Source organism: Pinus tabuliformis, chromosome 3_2 (assembly GCF_031772625.1).
Source record: "Pinus tabuliformis cultivar Carrire ecotype Pingquan chromosome 3_2, CPIR1, whole genome shotgun sequence".
NCBI lineage: Eukaryota > Viridiplantae > Streptophyta > Pinopsida > Pinales > Pinaceae > Pinus > Pinus tabuliformis.
In genome coordinates this window covers 386,826,111-386,850,987 of record NC_142302.1, presented here as the reverse complement: position 1 = coordinate 386,850,987, position 24,877 = coordinate 386,826,111, and the positions used below count along the sequence as shown (strand labels likewise).

The 24,877-nt window shown below is 32.3% G+C and overlaps 1 protein-coding gene across 1 annotated transcript; it reads left to right on the top strand.

Moving 5' to 3' along the window:
• Positions 1-16,127: 16,127 nt before the first annotated feature.
• Positions 16,128-22,647, top strand: LOC149181031 (serine carboxypeptidase 3-like). The gene is made up of 3 exons (XM_089418261.1): positions 16,128-16,512; positions 21,298-21,417; positions 21,678-22,647. The coding sequence occupies exons 1-3, from the start codon at positions 16,285-16,287 to the stop codon at positions 21,825-21,827; spliced, it is 498 nt and encodes a 165-aa protein (XP_089274387.1). The 5' UTR covers positions 16,128-16,284; the 3' UTR covers positions 21,828-22,647.
• Positions 22,648-24,877: the final 2,230 nt, after the last annotated feature.

The window sequence follows — 24,877 nt, the reverse complement described above, 5'->3', positions numbered from 1 at the left end:
ACAATGGCTATAAGCTCATATGATCCAACCCAAAACTATTCTAAACTCTATCTAGATTAACATTACTAGGTTACAATGAAGGACTAGGTTCTCAGATTCTAAAAATTAAGATTACAAATGAAGGAGATAACACTCCTATTTATACAAAAACTATGATAACAAACTCATAAATGTAGATCCACTATTCCCTCCTTTGATCCACATATTTCTCAACCAATGGTGACACATAACCCTATCCTCCATTGTCTCCTCCATGAGGTCCATGATCTCCTCAAATTCGAATTTGAACATAGAGTGCCACATAAACATGCCTTGGAAGCTTCCTTTGTACCTACACATGTCAAATTTCTCATTCCAATTGTTAGGAATAAGTATAAGGATATTATTTTCTAAAGTTTAACCACAAATTCACTTAAAAAGACTAAGATTTAATAATGTTTTGGAAAACACAAGGGTAACCCATATAATGATGAAAGTGAAGTTTGATGTGATGACATGGTGGTGAAATAGAGGTGAGAAAATGTGTGAATGGTGTGAAAGTGGATATATTTTAAAGATAATTCTTAGGCCCAACTGGTGGCAATACCGCCAGGGGGGGTGACGATGATTTTTATGTACCCCCCTTGGCAGGGTTCGGGGGTAGCGCCCTCAAAGCTAAAAATAGATGTAAAATTGCCTTGTAAAATATTGTAATTTTTTAGTCAATCTGGGTTGTTCATTAGGCAAATGATTTGACGATAGAAGTTGTGTTTAATTGAGGGTTTTTTTCCTTAGAAGGCAACCCCTTTCTATATATGAGGGAATTGTATTGCGGTTGGATATATGGGTATTCTGAGCGAGAAAGAGATAATGAGAGCGAAGAGGAAATTACAACGGATCAATTGTAGGTTGTATCTCTTCATTTTGTTGGATAATATAAAAGGAAGGATTAGCTGTTTATACGTGGACGTAGCCCAAATTGGGCGAACCATGTATATATGTGTCTCTCCCTTTTTTTATGCATTTTCTGTGTTTGTGTTTTCGCAATATTTTATGTGTTCCATTGCTCTGTAATATATAAGTAGGACTTCCAGAAACTTCAGTTCCAATTTCAAAAACACGATGGATGCCTACGCTGAATCGAGGATCACCTCCCCTTCCTTCTCTCGCAAACAATGTTGCCCGGTTCCAATGTTAAGGACCCGACCTCAGTCAAATTTGCTTCTATCGAGGGAGATGAATAAGATGATAGTTGGTTTCAATTTTGATTAGTATATATACGGTTAGCTTTTAATTTTCAGCATGATGTTTTATATGTTCATAGGCAAATAGTGTGTGGACACGGTCATGATATACAAACTTATATAGCTTGGGTAGAAAGACTTATCATTTTTTGCTACTGGATGGGTTATCATGCGGTTAGGTGGCCAATAGACTTGGTTTCTCTTTGGGCAAGTTGAGGCGACCTAACTACTCATATGTGGATGTAACTTGCTTATATTTAATGAAAATGGAAGGATCTACCAAGCTTACAAAAAAAAACAATTATAATAAAAATAGAATAATTTAAGCAATTTAAAATTTCAAAATAAAAATAAATTAACATTAATTTTATTTTAATATTAAATTATTAAACATTCACAATACAAATACAAATAGAAAAATTTAAACAATTGAGGATAAGCTTCATCAGCAAGGTGACCCAGGATCAAAACTCATGAGGGGTGGTTGTGCCCTGTGTTAAGGGGAGGAGACACGCTAAAAAAATCCAGCTAGATAAGGGTTGGTGTGGCCCAAGCCAGATACGATTCCCAAGTAACTTCGACAGATGCCCCTCGACAAAAAATAAAAATAACATTGATTTTATTTTTAAACATTTACAAATAAGAATAGAATATCTATTTTTTATTTCGAACTAATATTTTTAAACATCCCCAATATAAATATGAATGGACTATATGATGGATAGATTATATAATAATAATATCTAAATACCTAATCATCAATAAGGAAAAAATAATTTATTTTTTTAAATATTTAATTTAATATTTATTTTTTTTCAAAATTTTAATTAACTTTATAAAATCTATTTAAAAATCTCAAAATTAATTGAAGCTCAATTTTTTTATCAAATTCAAAAAACAACTTAAAATTTCAAAATAAAAATAAATTAATATTAATTTTCTTTTAAACATTAAATTATTGAAATAATTTTTTTTCAAAATTTAAAATTTAAAAAAAACTAACATTGATTTTATTTTAAGCTATTAAATTATTAAACATTTACAAATAAGAATATAATAACTAAGCTTTGGCAATATGAATAGATTAATTTTATTACGCAATATGGATAAATTAACATTAATTTTGTTCGCAAATAAAAATAAAATAGCTATTTTTTATTTTTATTTTTGAACTTATATTTTTAAAACTATGTAATATGAAGTGAGTAATTTTATTAGGCGGGATAGATAAATTAACATTGATTTTATTTTAAACATTCAATTATTAAACAAATAGGAATAGAATAACTATTTTTTTTTTATTTTGAACTTATATTTATTAATTATTAAATATATGCAATGTGAATATACTACTAATTTTATTAGGCAGGTGGGATAAAAGTATAATTTAAAGGGATATATAAGAAGCAAAGTATATTTTAAAATATAGGTCAAGGATGAGATGTTTTGTGGAATGTAATTAATATAAAGAAACTAGTCTTATTTTCTTTCATAATTATATAGATTAAGGAAGAGATGTTTTATGGAATGTAATTAATATTAAGAAACTAAAATGAAAGTCTTATTTTCTTTCATAATTTTTTTACGGGACAGAATGGAAATGTGAGGGTTTAAATGTTTTAAGAACTATTTTTTTAGGAAATTTTAAATTAATAAAAAATGATTTTTTAAAGTTTTATAAATAATAAATTATTAGAATTGTAAATGTTATTGGTTAATATTGTAAATTTATGGTGTAATAAAGGTATTTAAGAATGTTAAATTTATTAATTTTTAGGGATGTGGTTTGTTGGCTAGCGAACGCACTACTAAGGTGTTCGTGCTGCTGTGTAGGTCATAAGTTCAAATCTTGTATTACCCGTGCGTTGTGCTTTGCAACTAGAGGTTATAGTGGCAGTCGTTGGGGATCGATCTTGTGTCATGTGAGTATGAGAGTTGACGAGTTACCGATTCCACTAGTCAAAAAAAAAATGTTAAATTTATTATGCATTGAAAATAATCATTTTAACAATCTAAAATTGCAATGTTAATAAAGATTTTATGGCTAAATTATAGTGATAGGTAAGCGTGGAAATTTTTTCAAATGGAAATTCACTTTAATCCATGTCCATTGACATTTTGAGCCACTAAAAGATCCATTATGTATCATAATAATAATAATTTGGCTTTCATATAAACCCAAAATCGTATGCATGAGTTCGACTACTAAAATGCAAGGAAAACTAAAGGAGAGAAATTGTCCATGTGGTGTAGGATGCCAATGATGATAAGGCAAGATTAGAGACCATGAAAGAAGAACTATAAGAGTAAGTGATAGTTGTAGAGGGAATGATCAAAGCAATTAGTAGTATTAGAGGTAAACATAAACTTAAAACTCTTATCTATTATGGAAATTTAAATCCCAAGGAATTGTAGAATGGATAAGAGAATTGGAAAAGTTCTTTGACTTTGAGCATACTAGAGATTGTGTGAGTGATAGGTTTGCTTGTACAAAATTGAAGAGTCATGCTTCTTTTTAGTGGGATAAGTTGCAGCTAAATTGATAAAGTATTGATATAAAAGATTGAAACCTAGGATAGGACAATATCAAAGTTCAAAAGTAATTTTTTTGCATGTGGATTACACTTTAAATCCATTGAAAAGAACACAACTATGAAGTAATTGAATATTTTTGTGAAGGAGTGCACATATGAATTTTAGAGAGTTTTTATCGGGTTTGACACAATGATGAGAGTGTGGAGCCCATTGCCAAGTATGTGAATGGTCTAAGTTATGCCATTCAAAATGGGTTTGATGTTTTAAATTTCATTCAATGGAATAGGATTATCAAGCAACTTTGAGAATTGAGGATAAATTGCAAAGGAAACAATAGTTGATGAGGAGAGGTTGGGGAGGGAAATATAGAGTAAAGTAAGTTGAAGGAGGTGGAAGTAGTTCCAATATCCAAGAAGCTTATGATGCTAACAAAGGTAGTGATTCATGAAGAGTTAAAACTAGAGGAGGCAATTTTGAAGGCATTTGATTTAGATGTGGAAGGTGGGGCCATATGGAATTTGAGTGTCTAGAACCATTGAAGTAAGGATGGAGACAAGAGGGGATAACTCGTATTGCGAAAGTAGAACCTCAATAACTATAATTAAGGTGGATTAAGGTCAAAGCACGAGGCAACTTTAATGATGAGAAAAATAATTATATAACCTGAGAAATAAGTTTACATGTAACCAAAACAAAGAAAGTTAACTGTTAGAATGAAAATCAAGTCAATGGTAAGTGTTATAATTTGGTAATTGATAGTTGTAGTTTAGAAATTTGGTTTCCACTGAAGTTATTTGGATATTAAATTTGAGTTGTACACCATATCTAGATACATATAAAACATCATGGTTAAAAGAGGGGCATATAGACCATGAAAGAATAATGCTTGATACATTTTAATATTGGATGATTTAGTGATAGAATTTGGTGCAATGTTCTTCCCACAAATGCTTGTCACATTTAGTTGGGAAGGCCATGGCAGTTTAGTAGGAGGCCTATACATGATTGGATAAGAAACACCTACTAGTTGGAAAAGGATGGGATGAAATTTAGCTTACATCCTTTGAATGAAGAAGTAGAGAAGGCTCAAAAGTGATATTGATTCTAGTCTTGACATATGTGACGAAAGCGATGTGGCTAGAACATGTGAAGAGTGATGTAAAGAAAATGAATAAAATAGCATTGGTGCTACAACAATAACGATTTAAAAGAAGATAAAATGGGAGTTTGTCATTCCCATGATGTTTTGTAAGTTGGTATGTTTGTAGAAAATGTGATAGAGAAAGTGGAGGTTGTGGCCACAAGGGAGATAACTAACGGTAGATTGACATAGGGAGAATAGTGTACTTGTGCAATCCATTTAATAAGCATTGGGAATGGTGCTTAGGAAGGATGACAAGGAGGTAGCAAGCATGTTGAGTGGGAATGTTGCTTAGGAAGGAGAATAAGGAAAGAATGTTGAGTAGGAATGGTGCCTAGGAAAAAGGATAAGGAGATAGCAAGCATGTTGATTGGGAATGGTGTAAGGAAGTGAGAAATACAAGGATAAAGGAGGTGGTGCTACAATACATAATATATTTGCAAGGAATGGAAGAAACACTAAAGAGTGGGCTAGAAGCATACTAGTGTTGGGTCAAGACATTGATGTTAGAAAAATAGAAGAAATCTAAGAGAGATTATACACACAACAAATCACATACTCTACTTTATTGATCACATAAAGCAGTTACATATATAAGAACTAGATCACCAAATTCTAGATGATAAGATTCGAAGAAGGTAGATCTATGACTCATAGAAAACTCATCCACATGGGGAAATAACAACTTCTAGATTGACTCCTTGAGATTCACAATTACAACTCATATACATGGAAAATAACCACATCTAGAATAACACCTCAGAATACTCACTGAAAGCTTGTAATACACATGGAGCACATGACATGGAAGCATTACTTCCAACACCCTCCCTTAATGCTAACATGAAAAACACATTAAAAACACAAATTACAACAATAAATAAATCTATGTTTGACTGGTCTTCATTAGCACCCACATCCACTCTGGAATCTCACAAACACTTCTCTTTTGCCACCACATCTTCAAGTTGTCACTTGACCGCCATTCAAAACATGACCCCATCTGACCATTGTTTATGAACATTGCAAGATCAACAATTTTGACACCTTGACTCATTGGGGCTTCTGTGATAAGAGCTGTCCAGTAATGAACCATCCTATGAACCAACCACCATCTGTCAGATATTTCACTTTAGGCTATCTGTCAGTTGCTAGGATGGAGGTCTGGATACTGAATGTGTTTAAAATTTGATCAAACAACTTGACCTTACAAGAATTGATGTTTCAGACACTGGGGCTTTCAATTTAAGAACCACCAACCCTTTTTATAACCAAAATTAAAACATTTCACAACTACAAACTCAATAATCATCAAACTATGAGCTGACATTCAGGCATAGACAAGTCACCACGCCCCTCCTTAGCACAGGTCAAAAGATTTTCATTTGGTTCAATCTTTGTCTTGGAGCTTTCTCGTATCCACAAAGAAGAATTTGTTAAGTGGTCAATTCCAACAAACTTACACTCACATATTGAGTCGACCAGACTCAATATGTTTAAAATGCAAACTTCGAAATTTGAGATCAGAATAAGATTGCAACATAAACATCTGATGCAGAGATCTCTAACTCATAGAAGCGAAAAGTTGAGATTTGCCTCCAATTTTAACACTTTTGACATATATCGTTGGCCACTTGAAACTCCTTCGCCCTAGAGCTCAGATCCAGATCTCAAATCCATATCCGAGGAGTAGCATGATTTTGCAGATTTATAATATGATAGTGCACACTACTTTGACAAAACCATGCATGCATGAATTTAAATCCTTTGCAAGGTCTGGGCAAATAAGCAGAAACAAAACTTTACAGATAACAAGATAACATAAGGATTTTTCAATGCTTGAAGAAGCCGCAAACAAACAAATAGATCTATGCACACGATCACAAAAAAAATCACACACTAAAAATAAACTCTCACACATCTATACTAACATGCACAAAAATAATAACACTCAAGATCCCTCACATATTCCTGGCCCTCCCTTGAGGGAGTCAATCTAGTACTAGCTCTGATACCATGTTAGAAAAACAGAAGAGAGCTAACAGAGATTATACACACAACAAATCCAATAGTATTACTTTATTGATCACATAAAGCAGTTACATATATAAGAACTAGATCACCAACTTTTAGATGATAAGATCTGAAGAAGGTAGATCTGACTCATAGACAAATCACACACATATGGAAATAAGAACTTCTAGATTGATTCCTTAGGATTCACAATTACAACTCATACACATGGGAAACAACCACATCTAGAATAACACCTCAAAATACTCACTAATAACTTGTAATACACATGAAACACATGACATGGAAGCATTGGGAATGGTGCTTAGGAAGGAGGATGAGGAGGTAGCAAGCATGTTGATTGGGAATGGTGCTAAGGAAGGAGAATAAGGAGGTAGAAAGAGGATAAGGAATGATGCCTAGGAAAGAGGATAAGGAGATATCAAGCATGTTGATTGGGAATGGTGTAAAGAAGTGAGAACTACGGTTATAAAGGAGGTAGTGCTACATTACATAATAGATTTGCAAGGAATGGAAGAAACAATAAAGAGTGGGTTAGAAGCATAGTAGTGTTGGGTAAAGACATTGAAATAAATGTTGTGTATGTTGGTAGTAAATATGGGTAGAGGAGGTCAATCAAGTGTATAAATTTTGTTCATATTCCTTTTGCGTAAGATTCTCTCAATTTCCAACCAAAGGAGTATGATGCAAGAGATTCTTGGTTTGACAAATTATCCTATATGAACTTTAAAGTCTCTATTTACTTGTGATATTTTTTTTCATCCTAAATTTGAAAGAAATCAAGGGAGAATGGAAAAACTAGATCAAAATTTGTTAGTCGTTATAATATTTATTTAGTCGTGATTGATCATAATGACTCCTTTTGCCAAGATATATCTAGTCTAATATCCTTGTTCCACTGAAATCAACTTTAAAGAGAATGTTACTTAGTATATGTCTTTTCTCTTTAGGAAACATGCATATCATATGTCTTATTTCTTCATGCAAGGCATTTAAGCATTCCAAAAGCTGTAAAAAATAATAAATATGCATTGAATGCATGATCCTAACTAGGAATTATGAGTTGCTTACACCTATACAACCCTAATTTCCATTCTTGATTAACTTTACAAACTTTTAAAAGTATATATAAGGTCCATATGTTAGAGAAGGGGAAATTGAGCATTATAATACCTTATTTTTGGAGCATTGTATTTAGAATCTAGCTTTGGATTTTTATAGCCATTCCTTTACTTAGAAACCATTGCATATGAAGTTAACTCTCCTAGTTGGATTTTGGATTTATCCACTTGATAAATTTCACATCCACAGATAGTGAGGAGTTTTGAATGAAGTTGAAGCTTATCAGTGGTCCAAGAAAGGGGGTTCTATAATATGTTGATATATGTGCTAATGATAAATCAGGTATTGCCTTGTTGTTTCACATATAATAAATATATGAAGATCTATCTTCTTCCACCCCAAAAAGTTATGTCATTATCTATTTAATTAATGTTCACATGATTTGGAGGATGTAATGCCCCCTAATAATAATATATTTTTAATATTAAATAAATAAAATAAAATAATATTAAAATATAAGTAAATAAATAATAAATAATAAAGAAAATATAATAATCATATTAATGGTGTAGATGTCCAAAACAATCATAACTTAAAATTGCATTATAAAATATTGTATGTACATTTTGCATTCGTGTATAGAAAGGCTACTATGGATGTCGGTTGATAGTTAACTTTTAATATAAAGTTGCTCATGCAAACATTTTATAATTGTAAAACATGGTACAATTTGCATGATGCATGGTTTGATGCTTAAAGGTTTTACATATTTAAGTTCATGAATATCTAGTAATGAAAGTAAATTTTCACTTAGTTGGTACATTTTGCATGATCATTCTTATAATGTTAGTATATGATTTAGGATTTGTTTAAAGTTGTTTTGTCAAGTTATTTAATGAATAGTAAAATTGCAAATTACAAAACATGGTACATTTTGCATTTGAATGAATCTTATAATGGTGTAGATGTGTAAAACAATCATAACTTAAAATTGCATTATAAAATTTGGTATGTACATTTTGCATTCATGTGTAGAAAGGCTACTATGGATGTTGGTTGAAAGTTAACTTTTAATATAAAGTTGTTCATGCAAACATACTATAAAATTGCATAGTAAAACATGGTACTAATATAGCCAAAAAATATTTGAAAAGATAAAATAGTGGTCCATAAAAAAGAAAAATGCAAAGAAAACATGATAGTTGTACAATCAACAACAAACAAGAGAATTGTGATATGATACATCCTTACATTATAGTAGTATTTGGGATCTTTGAATTTATTTTTAACTTAACAATAAATCTGTGCCATATTAATGAAAATAATTTTGTAATACTTAGTACTAGCTAGAATGGACAACTTAAAAGTGCACAAAAAGAAAGGCTAACAATGTACTTGAACTCTAAGTTATCAAAGATGAATACAAGAATAAGATAACATTGGGCAGTTCAACTAAAAAATTCTAATGGAATGCCATCTTCAATGATTCGTTCATGGTCAACTTTTGACATTCTCCATTTTTTAACTTTTAATTTTATTTTTTTGAACTTATATCAACTTTATGCGTGTTGCATACACCAAGTGACTATATTGACAACTTATTGCATCGGTTTGATAGTCTTGAAAGTAAATATTACTCTGAGTCTGACGAGTTTCTTGGAAAAATAACCTTTCAGTATAATAGACCCTCCATATATAAAACCACTATCATCATAGTCTTCCAATAACTTCATCTTTTGTTTAGTGCACCACATCAAATAATACTTGACATTTTCTATGTTGTTAATGGGTGGAATTACAACAAAAACATCTCCTGCACAATAAAACAAGTGTAAATTCATATGATAATTAACAAGACATTAGTTATCAACATTGACTCGATATTATTATCTATTTAGATTTATATTTTAACTATTATCTAAATACTTATACACAATTATTTTAAAAACATTAAACATATACATATCCCTTGAAATTAGTTGAAATGTTACCTTCTCTAACAAGATCAGAAACTCGATCACTTTCAGATGACACTATAGTCTCCTCTGGTTCCATCTTTTCGAAGTTTGCAACTGATATTTTACCCTTTGTATTAAGTTTTGTATGTTGCCAAGATTTTGCGTACATATTGTTTTCACAAACATCATTGAATTGTGTGTCCTCTATGAAAATAGGATAAAAACACGATTCTTTTCTTTTGTCAAATGCAAACACATTTCGGTACTCTTTTGTTTTGATTGAATGCAATTTTCAAGTCCCTTTTACTATTTGAGCTTCATATGTAATCAATCCATCTACTCCTTGGACTCTGATATGCCAAAAAAAACTATAGTAAATTCAAACAAGAATTTAAATATGTTATTTAATATACAATTTATATATCAAAGATAATCACTGACCAATTATTTAAACTATATAATTTATAAATGTTTAAAATTAGAAAATTAATAAAAATGAACATATATTAAAAATATATACAAGGTAATGTATATATGTATATACCTATGCACCTCCCTTGATGGGTTAGTCTCATGGCTTAGTGCAACAATGCACCATTGAACAACTTGTTCAGCTGAGACAAGTCGGTTTGTAGAGTGGTCCATTTGATATCTTCGAAGTGCTCATTTTATACATGCCCTTGCACCATCATGTTCTCATTTTCCATGACCACTCTCAAAGAAATTCCAACAATGTTTAATGTTGGTTTTCATATGAAGACGACATAACCAAAGAATGACCATGAAGGTTTGAATTGACCCGCGCATCCATATGACCATATCCAATGTTCATTGAATTTTATTCCATGACCTTTCAACGAGTCATAAATCTTATCAAGGCAATGTTGTACAAAATGCGTATCATGTGTACGATCATTGCTGATATAAAAGTGATATTCTTTAATAACATGTCGATTCTCACTAGTGCTTTACATATGATCAACACTTTGTTCAACATGTCTATATAGAACATGGAAAAACATAGAGACTTGGTCAGAATGATAATATTCACTCTGTATTTCATTTTGTGCAACAAAAGTGTAATTTCCTGCAAAATTAGCTATTGACGAAATGGTCCCTAGTGGAAAAATTTCACGGGATTTTTTGAATTGCAAGTCCTGCCATCGAGCTCTATGAGAATGTTTGGTGTATTTATAAATTTTTGTCTCAAACTTCTTCAAAAACTCTATCACATAAATTTCTTCTTCTTGTAAATCAATCCTTCTAGCACTTGTACTACTATTTGAACCAATCGATGTATGGATATATTCATATCTCTTCCATTTCACTTTTATGTTGGACAATGATTGATCATTCATATCAATAGGATATTTATCATGAAACAAAGTCAAATTTCCATAATGACCACATTTTTTACCACCAACGCATCTCTTTTGGTAAAATAATTCATGATTTTCTCTTCAACATAGAATTTCCGATATGAATCATGGATAGTGGACAAAGGAGGTGATTTTTTCCAAAATGTTTTACCAAAATTAAAGAAGGTGTCATAATATAATTGAAATTCCACATGATAAAGACAACAACAAGTGTCGCATACAGTGATAGGTTTAACATAACATGGATTTTGTTTTAGAAAAGTACTGATTGAGACATTAATTCTATGATTCTCTTCTATGAACTTATTGAAAAACTCTATCTGAGTGGTGTCGAAGATTTTTTATACTGATTTCATGCTATTCTTCACCACATCACATCTCTTACTTTTGGTGAAACACGTGAATTTTTCATCCAATATTCATATATTAATTTTTTAACATCTTCTCTAAGTCTATCTTTGTATGTTGCCTAAACATAACTGTCCAACAAGCCAACTCATCATTTGATTCTATTTGCAATCGAAATTTCCTATGCTTGTGCAATGTTTTTCGTGTGGTTACTAATTCTTTTGCCATAGATTTTACTAAATAATTTTCTTTAGTACTTGATGAAACCACTGCCATTTGTATTGCTCTACATGCATCTATATATTTTTTTCTAGATCTTCCAATTGATTTTATAGGACTATTTATATTTTGAATTACATTTTCATTTACATTTTTATCTTTTGTTGATTTTTGAATACCCAATAGTGTTGTAGCTTCTTTTAATTTCTTTGATGTTAAGAGACCTCTCAAAATTTGAGCTTAAACTATCACATTTTCATCTTTGAAGAACTTATCAATAATGAGCTTAACATGATATCGTATAGCATGGTTAGCTTTTTTATCTCATATGTGCCAGTGTCAACGTTTTCTAACATCTCATCATCGATATTGATTTCGTCTGTACATATGAGAATTTAATGTAAATGAATATAAATATACTTAAATAATTAAATTAAAAAATAGAGTTTGAATGAAATTGAAACTAATAAATATGTATAATTTCAATAATACACATGACATATATATCTATATATATACCTAGTGGTGATTCAACTTCTTCACTTCAATCTCTTTCAACATCTTCAACAACATCATCAACCATTGGTTCAATATCTTTTTCACTTTGTCTTTCAACATTTTCAATCTCACCATGAATGTTATGAGGAAAATCTCTCTCTGTTTACATTGCAAAATATTTTTTAAATTAGTTCATCAAATAAAAAATAAATTCCACAATACACTATTAAATTTTAAATATCATTTATAATATTTACATTTACATACCTACTTCAACTTCTTGTTGAGATTGATTTTCCATTTCAATATTTAAGTGTTCTTCCTTCTTTATTTTGTAATAGTTTCTTGAGTATTTTCTACGAGCCTCAATGTCTCTTATTCGATCATATTTTCTTTTGCAATTTCTTTGATTTCCCATGATAATTCAATCTATGTAGATTTTTAAAATCAAACCCAAAAAAGTCAATTTCAAAATCCAACAAAAAAACTCATTTTCAAAATCCAACAAAAAAAAACTCATTTTCAAAATTCAACCCAAAAAACTCACTTTCAAAATTTAGCCCAAAAGACTCACTTTCAAAATTCAACCCAAAAGACTCACTTTCAAAATTCAGCCCAAAAAACTCACTTTCAAATTCAGTCCAAAAGATTTACTTTCAAAATTCAGCCCAAAAAACTCACTTTAAAAATTGAGCCCAAAAGACTTACTTTAAAAATTCAGCCCAAAAGACTTAATTTAAAAATTCAACCCAAAAGACTTTAAAAATTCAGCCCAAATGAGGAATGTGAATGTGAAAATAATGTTTCGGTCGAGTTTATTTATAACGTTTAGCTGAAACAAGTTTTTTGGAGGGTCGCAACATTTTAATTTTGAGGATGATGGAAAACATAGATAGTTTTTTGGCTGAACTTTTAAAAAACTTCAGCCGAAAAAATGTCCTGTTTATTTTAGCGTTTGTCTGTGGTAAATAAAAATTCAGCTGATTTTTTTATAAATTCAGCCAAACTACTTTGTTCGATCGAAAACCTGCAACTCTGCAACAACTCGAATCTGATCACCTTTCTCCAAATTCAAAATGGTTAAACTCCATCAAATATGGTAAATTTACTTTCAGAACCAACACAAACATTTGCAGAATTGAATCTACTTTCAGTAGATATAAATTTTATGGAATTTCATTGATATTTGCTAATTTTAATTAATTTTCAAATAAAATGTGTGCAAAAATTTTCTGAAGGTCATTATGATTAAGAGAAATCAAAATTTTGTATCTTCCAAAATACAATGTAGAAATATATGCAAAATTTATGGTGCATTACGCTGGTCTGTCTTTTTTAATGGGTAGTTTTTAGATTTTTAGTTTTTAACTAATATGTTGAGAAACACAAAGCTATGTTAAACATCTTCAAAATATGCAGTTTTTTCATATTGGTTGAATTCAAAAAAATATAGTAATTATGATGTGCATCAGTTGGTTTCGTAAATATAACCATATCGAAGTAAAGAGTGTCTAGATTGTTGCAACACTTTTTTTCTTCAAAAACGCCATGTTAACAAAGAATACACTAGTGCCAAAAAATATGACTTTTTATGAATCCCTTGGTTTTTAAATAACACACTGTCAAATAATTGCTCAGTTGACATATCAAATGTGAATAATTAAAAAAAAAAGTAATAGAAAACTAATAAAATTTCTGACAAGTTTTCTTTTCACTGTAAAATGAAATTCCAAATAGAAAAATTGCTTTGGCTTGCTGAAAGTTGAAAAACTTCTAAAAATGATATTTTTTTTTTCAAAAAAAAGGCAAAAAGTGTAACCCAACTTCACATTTTCACCCACTGTCAAGTGTAGAAATTTTGTTCATATGCTTTGTGAATAAGATTCTCACAATTTCCAACCAAAAGAGTATGATGCAAGAGATTCTTGGTTTGACAAATTATCGTCTATGAACTTTAAAGTCTCTATTTACTTGTGATATTGTTTTTTTCATCCTAAATTTGAAATAAATCAAGGGAGAATAGCGAAGTTAGATCAAAATTTGTTAATTGTTATAATATTTATTTAGTCATGATTAATCATAATGACTCCTTTTACCAAGATATATCCAGCCCAATATCCTTGTTCCACTCAAATCAACTTTAAAGAGACTGTCACTTAATATGTGTTTTCTCTTTGAGAAACATGCATATCATATGTGTTCTATCTTCATGCATGACATTCAAGCATTCCAAAAGCTATAAAAAATAATAAATATGCATTGAATGCATGCTCCTAACTAGGAATTATGAGTTTGTTACACGTGCACAAACCCTAATTTCCATTGTTGATGAGTTTCTTCTTCTCTTTTTTGTTGTGCACGTCTTTGTCTATACACTCTTTGATATGTTGCTTGATTTTCTCTATTCACCCTTTGTTCTTCAGACTCTTCTATTATCATTTGATGTGAATTTTTTGCATCTCGTTTTTGTTATGCCTTTCTTTGTCTATATGCTCTTTGATATGTTGCTCAATTTTCTCTATTCACCCAATGTTCTTCAGACTCTTTTGTTGTCATTTGATATGCTCTTTGATTTTTTCGTTGATATTCTTTTTGATATGCTTTTTGATTTGATTTTGTTCTTCACTTTTCTTCTTTCTTCGATCTTCTCTTTTTTCACCGCATATTTATTTTGAATTCTCTATTTGTTCTTCTTGTTGTTGTCTAACACATTCATGTCTTTGTCTTCTTATGCTCTCAACAAACACATCATCCTTGTGGTTATTATGAGACGAAATGGTTATGTCAGTTACTGCAACACGAAAATCAATGCATCTTGTCAATAATCAATAATTACTTTGAATAGACACTAAAATAAATGCATCAATGCATTTAATAAAATATGTTTAAAATTAACATTCACACAGAAATCAATGCATGTAGTGTACTTATATATCAACAATGAAATAAATGCATATACTACCAAATAAGTTTAGAAATGTTTGAATTAGAATAATGTTACTTATCATTGAATATTAAGGATTCATCCTCAATATTAAGGTTTAATTTAAGGAAATGATAAGTAGAGGATTCTCCTTAAGGATTAAATTAGCAGTTCCTCCTCTTTCTTATATGTTCCATCAATACACCTTAATCACATATTATATGGAACAACTTTTCCTTTATCTTTAATTATATTTTTGAAATATGAGCAAAAGTTATATGTGAACTTTATTTCACCTTAATCACATATGGAACAACAAAAGTTATATGTGAACTTTATTTCCCTTCATGTCTAATTATATATTAAAAACAGGTATACAAGTTGAACTTTAAATATTTACTTATAAATTTAAAAATAACTTATAATTTTCTTAATTAAATCTTACTTATATGCATATTTCAATACATAATTAATCATAACTAAATTATATATCATTTTTGTATAATTATATTTTAAATTATATATCATAACTAAATTATACTTAGATTACCCTTTCATTATTCTTAAAGTTAAAGTATGGTTAAAGTTAACCTATTGTTAAAAGGCATCTCTAAGATCCATAAACATCTCTAATTTTACGTTTCCCAATTTTGCTTTTACGTAGGTAAGTCGTATCTTGAAAATTATACGAAGATTAGCTTAAAACAAAACTTTATCTTAAAGAGCCATTTATTATATAGTAATGGTCTCTTCTTTTAATTACGCCCTAAGGCGTTCCCTCTGAGATCAACTTCCTTAATTGCCACCGTGTACTTCTCTGAACCATTCGATTCTATGTTAGACGATTCAAAAGTTACAGACCGTTCGATCGATAATTGCATACCGTTCGATAAATAATAATTAGGATAAAAAAAACTTTACAGATTCTTGTAATCGGTGAACAAAACGTTACAAATTACAGATAATGCAGTTTAAAGTTAGCAGCGATGGGGGTTTCAAGACAATAGCAGCCATCTTTCAGTGCACTTCAGTCTGGTGCATACACACAGAGGAAGAATTCACCGAGGAATTGCTGCTGAAACCCCTGCCAGACCGCAAAGTTTTGGCCCACTTCCACTTCACTAACAGCTTGCCTCTCCTGAAGATCCATGGCCGCCACCACAAGCTTTTTCCCAAAGCCATTTACCAGCTGGTAAGTACACGATGCCATTTCTGGGTGCCAAGTTTGAAAGATTTGTAAATGAAACACTTCAGAAAAATTGAAATCATTTGAGAGCATGGTATTGTTCGAGCTAAATTATTGTCCATGCAGTGATGCGATACAACAGAGAAATTTTTTTAGTGATTTTGCTTTAAAGAACTTTTATTTTTTTGAGAGGATCTTGATTCTTGCCCTAAACCAGACATGGCAGTCAGAGCATGTAAGGATTTATTTTTGTTATTTTAATTTTTCCTGTAAGTTTTAGGTCTAAATTTGAAAATGTTATTTTTCCCTGTTTAATTTTGTTATTGTCCTCTGCTTTATGGTGTTTGTGCGGATATTGCAGTGCAAGTTTCAGATGTCCCCAGTTTCGATGGATTAACAGAGCCTGGTGGAATAAATTACACACAGCAGCATATTCACACATTAATCGATCGTTTGTGGGATGGTAAGTCATAATTTTCATGGATTTTTACCGCCAGGTTCCCTCAAACTCAGGCCGAACCGCTGATTGAAGAGCTGAATTTGACTCCGGGAATCGCAGAACCGGAAGAGGAATACGACGTCGGCCCTCGTTTGGTTGAAAGGAGTCTCAATTTGGATATTAATGGGGACTCGGAAAAGAACGCCAGTCTAGAAGAACTCGGTCATCATGTCGGATATTTTCGCCTCGAACACTCGCACGCTGCGAGTAAGTGTTAGGAAGATTTTTGAGAAACTATATAGAGGCATTTATTTAGATTGGATCTGTGAGGAAAACGATTAAATAATTAATCGATATAATGGTTTCGTAGTTTTTCTTTTAATCGAAGAAATTTGTTTGGAGCAGCTCTGCTCTGAAGTCTATAAAGTCGTCTTCTGGATATAAGACAAAACTCGTAGGGACCAAACCTGGTCACCTAACTATCCATCTTTAGAACTATAATGTTTTGGTAGTTTAAAATACCATTAATGTAAACTTTGTTTATTGGATAAAATTTGGGGAAAATCTTGGGTTTAATCGAATTCGAAAGGCGCAAAGGTCTGGTGTTCTGTAACGGCGTTGATGGACGTTAGATAATGAACAAAATAATTATTAGCTTCATTATGTGTCTGATAGATCCCTTTAGGTCGTTGCTTAGCTGGGATTATGCGAGTGTTCTTTTCTTTTTGTTTCTTTAAATATTCTCTTCAATTTAAATCTGTTCAATTCGACTCTACCTTTTATAATATGTTTATCAAATATTCCCAACTTGATGTGCTGAAATGGGATAAAAAAAGGGGTGCATTGAGTGATGTTCACGGTATTGATTGCTGGTTGAAACCAGAGTATGAGTCGCATAGCATATCATTAGATCCATGGTTTCACTGGGTAATCAGGATTTTCTGTAAGGCCATTCGTTCCAAGAGTGCTCTGGCTCAAACACAATTAACATTTCCAAGATTTCCAATCTGCTTATCCCAAGACTGCTCTGGCTCAAAACAAATTAACATTTCCATTCTACTTATCCTAATTAATGCCAAGTTCATGTCCACGTTGGTGTCAAATATACGCTCCTATCCACTGAACAAGAATGCGTTTATTGGGAATTAACTTTTACCCATTTTATTATAGCTTTTCAGGAGTAGCCTTGGCACTCTTACAGGAAAACATCATACACCATACAGACTTTTGATTATTACTCCTTGGTTCTGCCTTATTTCCGGGCACCAATCTGGCAATCATCGGGATTCTGCATGGTGTTTAAGGATTTCTCTTCTGCAACATATTATTTTTCTGATTGTGCTTTGAGTTTCATTGATATATTTTTCTGATTGTGATTCTGAGTTTTATTGATATTTTGTTTTGATAATTCCTGAATATTAATATAATCATGGGTATCCTATTCATGAGACTGAAACTTAAACCAAAGAAGTGCTGTAGTAAAACTGTCTGCCGACATGCATGCTTTATGAAGTACAAAATTGAAGGTAAACGTCTTCTCAAGCAACCTTTTCTCTCGCAAAGTGATGCTAAATGTCTATGTGCTTTTGCATCAACACGGCCTAAGTATTTATATATATCAGCTGCTTGCAACCTCAACCTCAATGGAGATAGGGATAATGTCTAAAGCTAATTGCTTTTAAGATGATTCTCTCCACGAAAAAGCCATTGTAGAGGTATGTTATCCCTATTTCCAAAATTTCTCATGAGAAGAGAATTTTTATCGTTCTGATTTTTTATCGTGCTTACCCAGTTGTGGTTGTTCATTTGATTCTGTGCAAATCTATTTTAATATTGAATAGCTGACGTGAGCTTGCCCCTTATAGCTTTACGTTATGCAAGTTATGCAACTTATCTAGGCAAGTAGATACATTATACATGTGAGGCTTCATACCGTGAGTAAACTGACCCGCTTAATTCTTACCCAGTTGTGGCTGTTTATTTCATCCTGGATACCATCCTTTTTTATTGAATAGGCTATGTGAGCTTGCCCACTTGAACCGGATTTAGTTACAGCACTGATGTACGTGACCTCCGTTACGATGAGAAGGGTGTTAGTAATGATATGTATGACTGTTTACAGGTATGTTTCATTTCTTCCACAAATGATGTATTTGATAAGTACTTAGTGTAGAGTTGGAAAATGGTTTTTTCCCAATTAGCTGTTTAACCATTTTGTGGATGGCCCATGTACAAGTTCAAAAATTTCAGTTTGTAAGTAAAAAAAACTTGTAGTTGTTTGTCACAGACAATTTAACTCTGGTCTGGAATGAGTATGGATGGGACAAGGTATTCTGTCTTTTGTGTTAGTTTCAAGTGTTTTTTGTTATTTTTTTAATGTTTGAGATAGTATTACAAGTTTTAAACGTTTTTGTGCACAAGATCGATTCCATTTTCAGCTCTATTCTTGAATATAAGATTGTCTTTTGTGTTAGTTTCAAGTGTTTTTTGTTATTTTTTTAATGTTTGAGATAGTATTACAAGTTTTAAACGTTTTTGTGCACAAGATCGATTCCATTTTCAGCTCTATTCTTGAATATAAGATTGGATCCACTTGAGTATTTTATCTGCCAATCATGGTTTCTTACAGGTTAATGAGTAGAACGTATTTTGATGTATTTGAAATTTGTCTTAAAATAATGCTTTGATTAGTGGTTAAAAAGAGTATGGCATTTCTGCATTGTTTGATTTTTTTGCTTATGGGGTACTGTGTTATATTTGCACTAGGTAATCATGATAGAGGAAAACTTTAGAAATTTGTCATATATTTGAAATTTGAAGTCTCAACGGATAGTCTTAGCAGAGGAAACCACAATTTAATTCATTGAGAATGCCTAGGGCAAGCATTCAAGAGACTATTTTAGATTTTATTTAATTTACAATTTGTGAAATCTATGGTCAAAAAAATAATCATGTTAATGGGAAAAGAGAAAAATTGAAAAACACTTCTTAGCCAACCCACTGATTTTTGCTACTATTAATGTCATGAATGTGAATGGACTCAAAGGCTGGTTTGATAGAGAAACTGCCATTTAGAACACGATAGAACTTATGACAGTATTTACTTGCAATTTGCCCAAGCAGTTACCAGTGATCGAATTAGTCATGGCTTTCAATCTCTCCATATTGATTCTGTGATTCATCAAGTTTTAGTTTTTGCCTTCTTGAAAATGGACTATTATGAGTATGGTTCACTATTCTATTAAATTTGAAAATGCGGTGTTTGACGTTTTAGAAATCTGGTTACTGTAGATTCTAGACGTGTGTTTCAGGGTATTATGCTATTATGTTTGTAACTTTGTAGGATATATTCATATTTTATGATGAAGGCTGACAAATGTTGCTGAATAATATATACCGCGATTATGCATGGGAAATTCTCCTGCATACTGATGCAGATATTGTGCGTCTAATAACCATCTCGGGGTTCCTAATGAATGACCTTAATATAAGACACTGACAAAATGTGTCACGGTACCAAACAGAGACACTTTTGAGTAGGGTATTGGGCCTAAGTCTCTTGATGCTTGCTATTATAAGATTCTTGTAATGCATTTCATTGTTGAGAGTTTCAATGGAAACATGCGGATTATATATGAAGCTTGAAGGATAAGACATTGGCAGAATGTGTCATGGTTCCAAAGAGAGACACTTTCGACTTCGGTATTGGGTCTAAGTCTCTTGATTGCTTGATATAAGATTCTTGTAATGCATGTTATTGTGGGGAGTTTCAATGGAAACACGCGGATTATAAATGAAGATTGCAGCCAAAAAGCAATGCTACCTATGATAAATTTATAATATATAACCAGGGGAAAATTAGGTGCAGAAAACTTACTTCAAAATCAATGGCTAAATTTGTTTGAAATTTTGAATGCAGAAGTTTTGTAACTAAGCACGGTTGGCTTTTTAATTATCCCTAAGGAGGGAAGAAGTCACATTTCTCATGCTTTAAAAACCTAATATAGTGAGGTCAAGGTTGATGTATCTGGTCCTGCAAAATGGGATTGTGCTGTGAATGGCTCAAATGATACTGGCCTGGGAATGACATATTGTGCACCATGCTTTTTAGATATTTTGTTAAACCGCATCATAGATATGTACCTGTCCTATTATCACTCATTGATGATGAATGTAGTGGTTCACCTAAAGTCTGAACTGTTTTGTATGATCACCGTGTTTCTATGTTATTTTGTATAAATTATTTGTTATAACTATTTTCAATTTATGTACCCTTTCCTATAACTTGAAAAGGATCATTTTGTGTTGTGAAGACTCAAGATCTTGAATATAATATGTTGGTGACTTGGCAGGCATCAAATATCATTTTTGTGGATCAACCTATTGGAACCGGATTTAGTTACAGCACTGATGTACGTGACCTCCGTTACGATGAGAAGGGTGTTAGTAATGATATGTATGACTTTTTACAGGTATGTTTCATTTCTTCCACAAATGATGTATTTGATAAGTACTTAGTGTAGAGTTGGAAAATGGTTTTTTCCAAATTAGTTGTTTAACCATTTTGTGGATGGCCCATGTACAAGTTCAAAAATTTCAGTTTGTAAGTAAAAAAAACTTGTAGTTGTTTGTCAACGAATGCAGATACTTTAATGAGTTTTGTACAAACTTGTAGTTGCTTGTCAACGAATGCAGACTTCTGACTTTAATAAGTTTTACCGATATCTGCTAGGCATTTTTTGAAAAACACCCCGAGTATGCAAAGAATGACTTCTTTATCACCGGAGAGTCATATGCTGAACACTACATTCCGGCAGTTACAAGCAGGGTCCACCAAGGAAACAAAGACAATGAGGGTCTTCCAATAAATTTGAAGGTATAGCGTGTCACATTATTTTGCTTTGTTGCGATTTATTTTTTGTGTTATCTGGCTTATCACATTTGTGCTCGTCTATATGGAGGTCAAAGAGACAACTATAATTGATGGGCATGTGTATCCATTCTATTTTTACGCCGTAAGGCGTTCCCTCTTAGATCAACTTCCTTAATTGCCACCTTGTACTTCTCTGAACCATTCGATCCTATGTTAGACGATCCTATGTTAGACGATTGAAAAGTTATAGATCGTTCGATCGATAATTGCATACCGTTCAATAAATAATTAGGATAAAAAAAACGTTACAGATTCTTGTAATTGGTGAACAAAACGTTACAAATTACAGAGAATACAGTTTAAAGTTAGCAGCGATGGGGGTTTCAAGACAATAGCAGCCATCTTTCAGTGCACTTCAGTCCGGTGCATACACACAGAGGAAGAATTCACCGAGGAATTGCTGCTGAAACCCCTGCCAGACCGCAAAGTTTTGGCCCACTTCCACTTCACTAACAGCTTGCCTCTCACGAAGATCCATGGCCGCCACCACAAGCTTTTTCCTAAAGCCATTTACCAGCTGGTAAGTACACGATGCCATTTCTGGGTGCCAAGTTTGAAAGATTTGTAAATGAAACACTTCAGAAAAATTGAAATCATTTGAGAGCATGGTATTGTTCGAGCTAAATTATTGTCCATGCAGTGATGCGATACAACAGAGAAAAAAATTGATGAAACCCAGGCCGCTCCCAGGATCCAACTACCAGGATCGTTCTATGGCCATGCATATAAAGCTTGATTCATGGCTTGTAATCTCATGATTACACAACAAACCGAGCTTGTTTTTCATACCAGCTATAAAACCCATAATTGTTAACTCGCAGCGCCATGGAACCCATACTTTATAACCTACGGCATTCTTCTCCAATTCTTAACAGAAACATACAATATGTCATGCGCATACCCACTTACTACATCCATAAGAATTCTTTGGTATCGCGCCGGTTAAGATCTGGCTTATAAACAAAAGCTCAAGGTATATTTATATTGCCTTTACGTTAAACAAAATATGGGCATCGGAACACATGTATTGCTTACCATCTATAATGCGTATATACACTTCTGTTCCCGCACACAATTTCGGTCAACGCATATAGGTAATTCGCCCGCAGTTCAGGTAGCTCAACCCACGGCTCTCTGCATACACTTTTCCCACGGGTTATATGTTCGCCAAGTTCTCCACTTATGCCATCCTTCCACCGTTCTCTGCCTTTAATGGATACGACGGGCCTTCAAAGGTCAACGCAGATGCGTTGATTGCAATCTCTACCAGCATTATATAACGGCGCTGCAAGGATTGATTATGATGGACATGCGCCTCTGCAATCATAAAATCTAACTGCAAGTATACGAATATTCAAAAGGAATTTAAACATGAAATACGCAGAGAATATATTTCCCTTACGCCACGCGCTGTATGTTATCACACCAATTACCACACACTGGCTCGACGGTGATTCAACTATGGACTCGAATGTCGTTGTTAACGCAAAGGATAACAATTATAACCTCCAGATTCGCATAGATATATTACCAACACGGAACTTATTCCGATTAATAAATATATTCACGCCAAGGCTATGATTCAACGTTGATGGCTGTAGATATATACGCCCTCCATACAGTGCGCCAGTGAATATACCGCTCAGAGCGTAGGCACAACACACGTCCTCAGCAATTAACCGTGCATACACAGCATTAAAATTTGCTGTCCGCGGCTACTTAATGAAACTACAAGCACCACTGCAAAATAAGAATCAAAGCACCAGTTACGCCATCAACCATTAGTCTCTTTTCCGTTAAGGGCGCAGATCTTCACGGAATAATAACTGTGTACATTCACCTAATTTAACTGTTGAGACCCGTCAGCATCTATTCGTTCAAGCAATCGATCAACATATGAGCATATAAACCACAGTTGCGCATTAAAATTAGGATCCATCAGCACACATTGATTTCAACATTGTATAAACACAAATTTCACAATCATGTCCATGCAAATCATACTTATATCGACATAAAACAAATATTCACAAGCGCTGTACATTCATGGCCAGATATGCAAATCCATGGCCCTTTTACAAACTGCTGAAGGCTTACAGCCTTGCTGATCAAGCCTGTTCTCAATCAACCTCTCTCACAATCTCTAATGTCTTTTTCTCACAAAAAGCCCTCCTATTTATACAATTTAAAAAAATCATTTAATTAAATGCTCAATCTCTTAAAATCCTCAACAAACCCCTAAATTTCTCAACATCCCTAAAGGATAGGTTTTTATCCCTAAAATCCTTCAATTTATTAAATTTCCTCATATCCTTTTATTAATAAAAAGATATTTACATAAATCCTCACCTTCTCCTATTTAATTCAAATTAATTAATAAAATATTAGAAATCATCACACCCCATATTTACAAATTAATATTATCACACCCCATATTTACAAATGGAGAAAAAGGTCTTGATGCTCCTGCATCAAAAATTTAGTGATTTTGCTTTAAAGAACTTTTTTTTTTTTGAGAGGATCTTGATTCTAACTGGTAAATTTATTATAATTTTATTATCTAACTAATTTAAAGAGTTGTTTTTTGAGATTAAAAAAAAAAATCTCATAAAAATTTATTGAAATCACAAAAAATCACAAATACTCAAATTTTTTATTAAAATTACACATTTCTAAAATTTTCCAAAATACCAAACCCTTGTAAAATCCAAAAAAAACAATTGAAATAACACAACTCAAAATTTGTATACAGATTTTTTTTCGTCAAATTTGAATTTCTTATATTTACGCCGTAAGGCGTTCCCTCTGAGAAAGACATCCCTAAAAATCCCTGTTCCTGTTCCTCTATGTGGAAGATGATGTAAAGTGATAGCGTTAAACTTGCAAACAATAGTGGGTAGGTAAATACCTTGTATACAGGGCCAAAGCCTCCCTCTCCAAGCTTCATGTTTTCATGAAAATTATCCGTTGCTTCTGTGAGTGCTTCTAAGGTGAAAATA

Coding starts and splice junctions, on each gene's coding strand:
- LOC149181031 (XM_089418261.1), top strand. CDS start 16,285: ATGCAGTTTAAAGTTAGCAGCGATGGGGGTTTCAAGACAATAGCAGCC. Junction 16,513..21,297: donor CCAAAGCCATTTACCAGCTG/GTAAGTACACGA, acceptor GTGACTTGGCAG/GCATCAAATATCATTTTTGT. Junction 21,418..21,677: donor ATATGTATGACTTTTTACAG/GTATGTTTCATT, acceptor GATATCTGCTAG/GCATTTTTTGAAAAACACCC.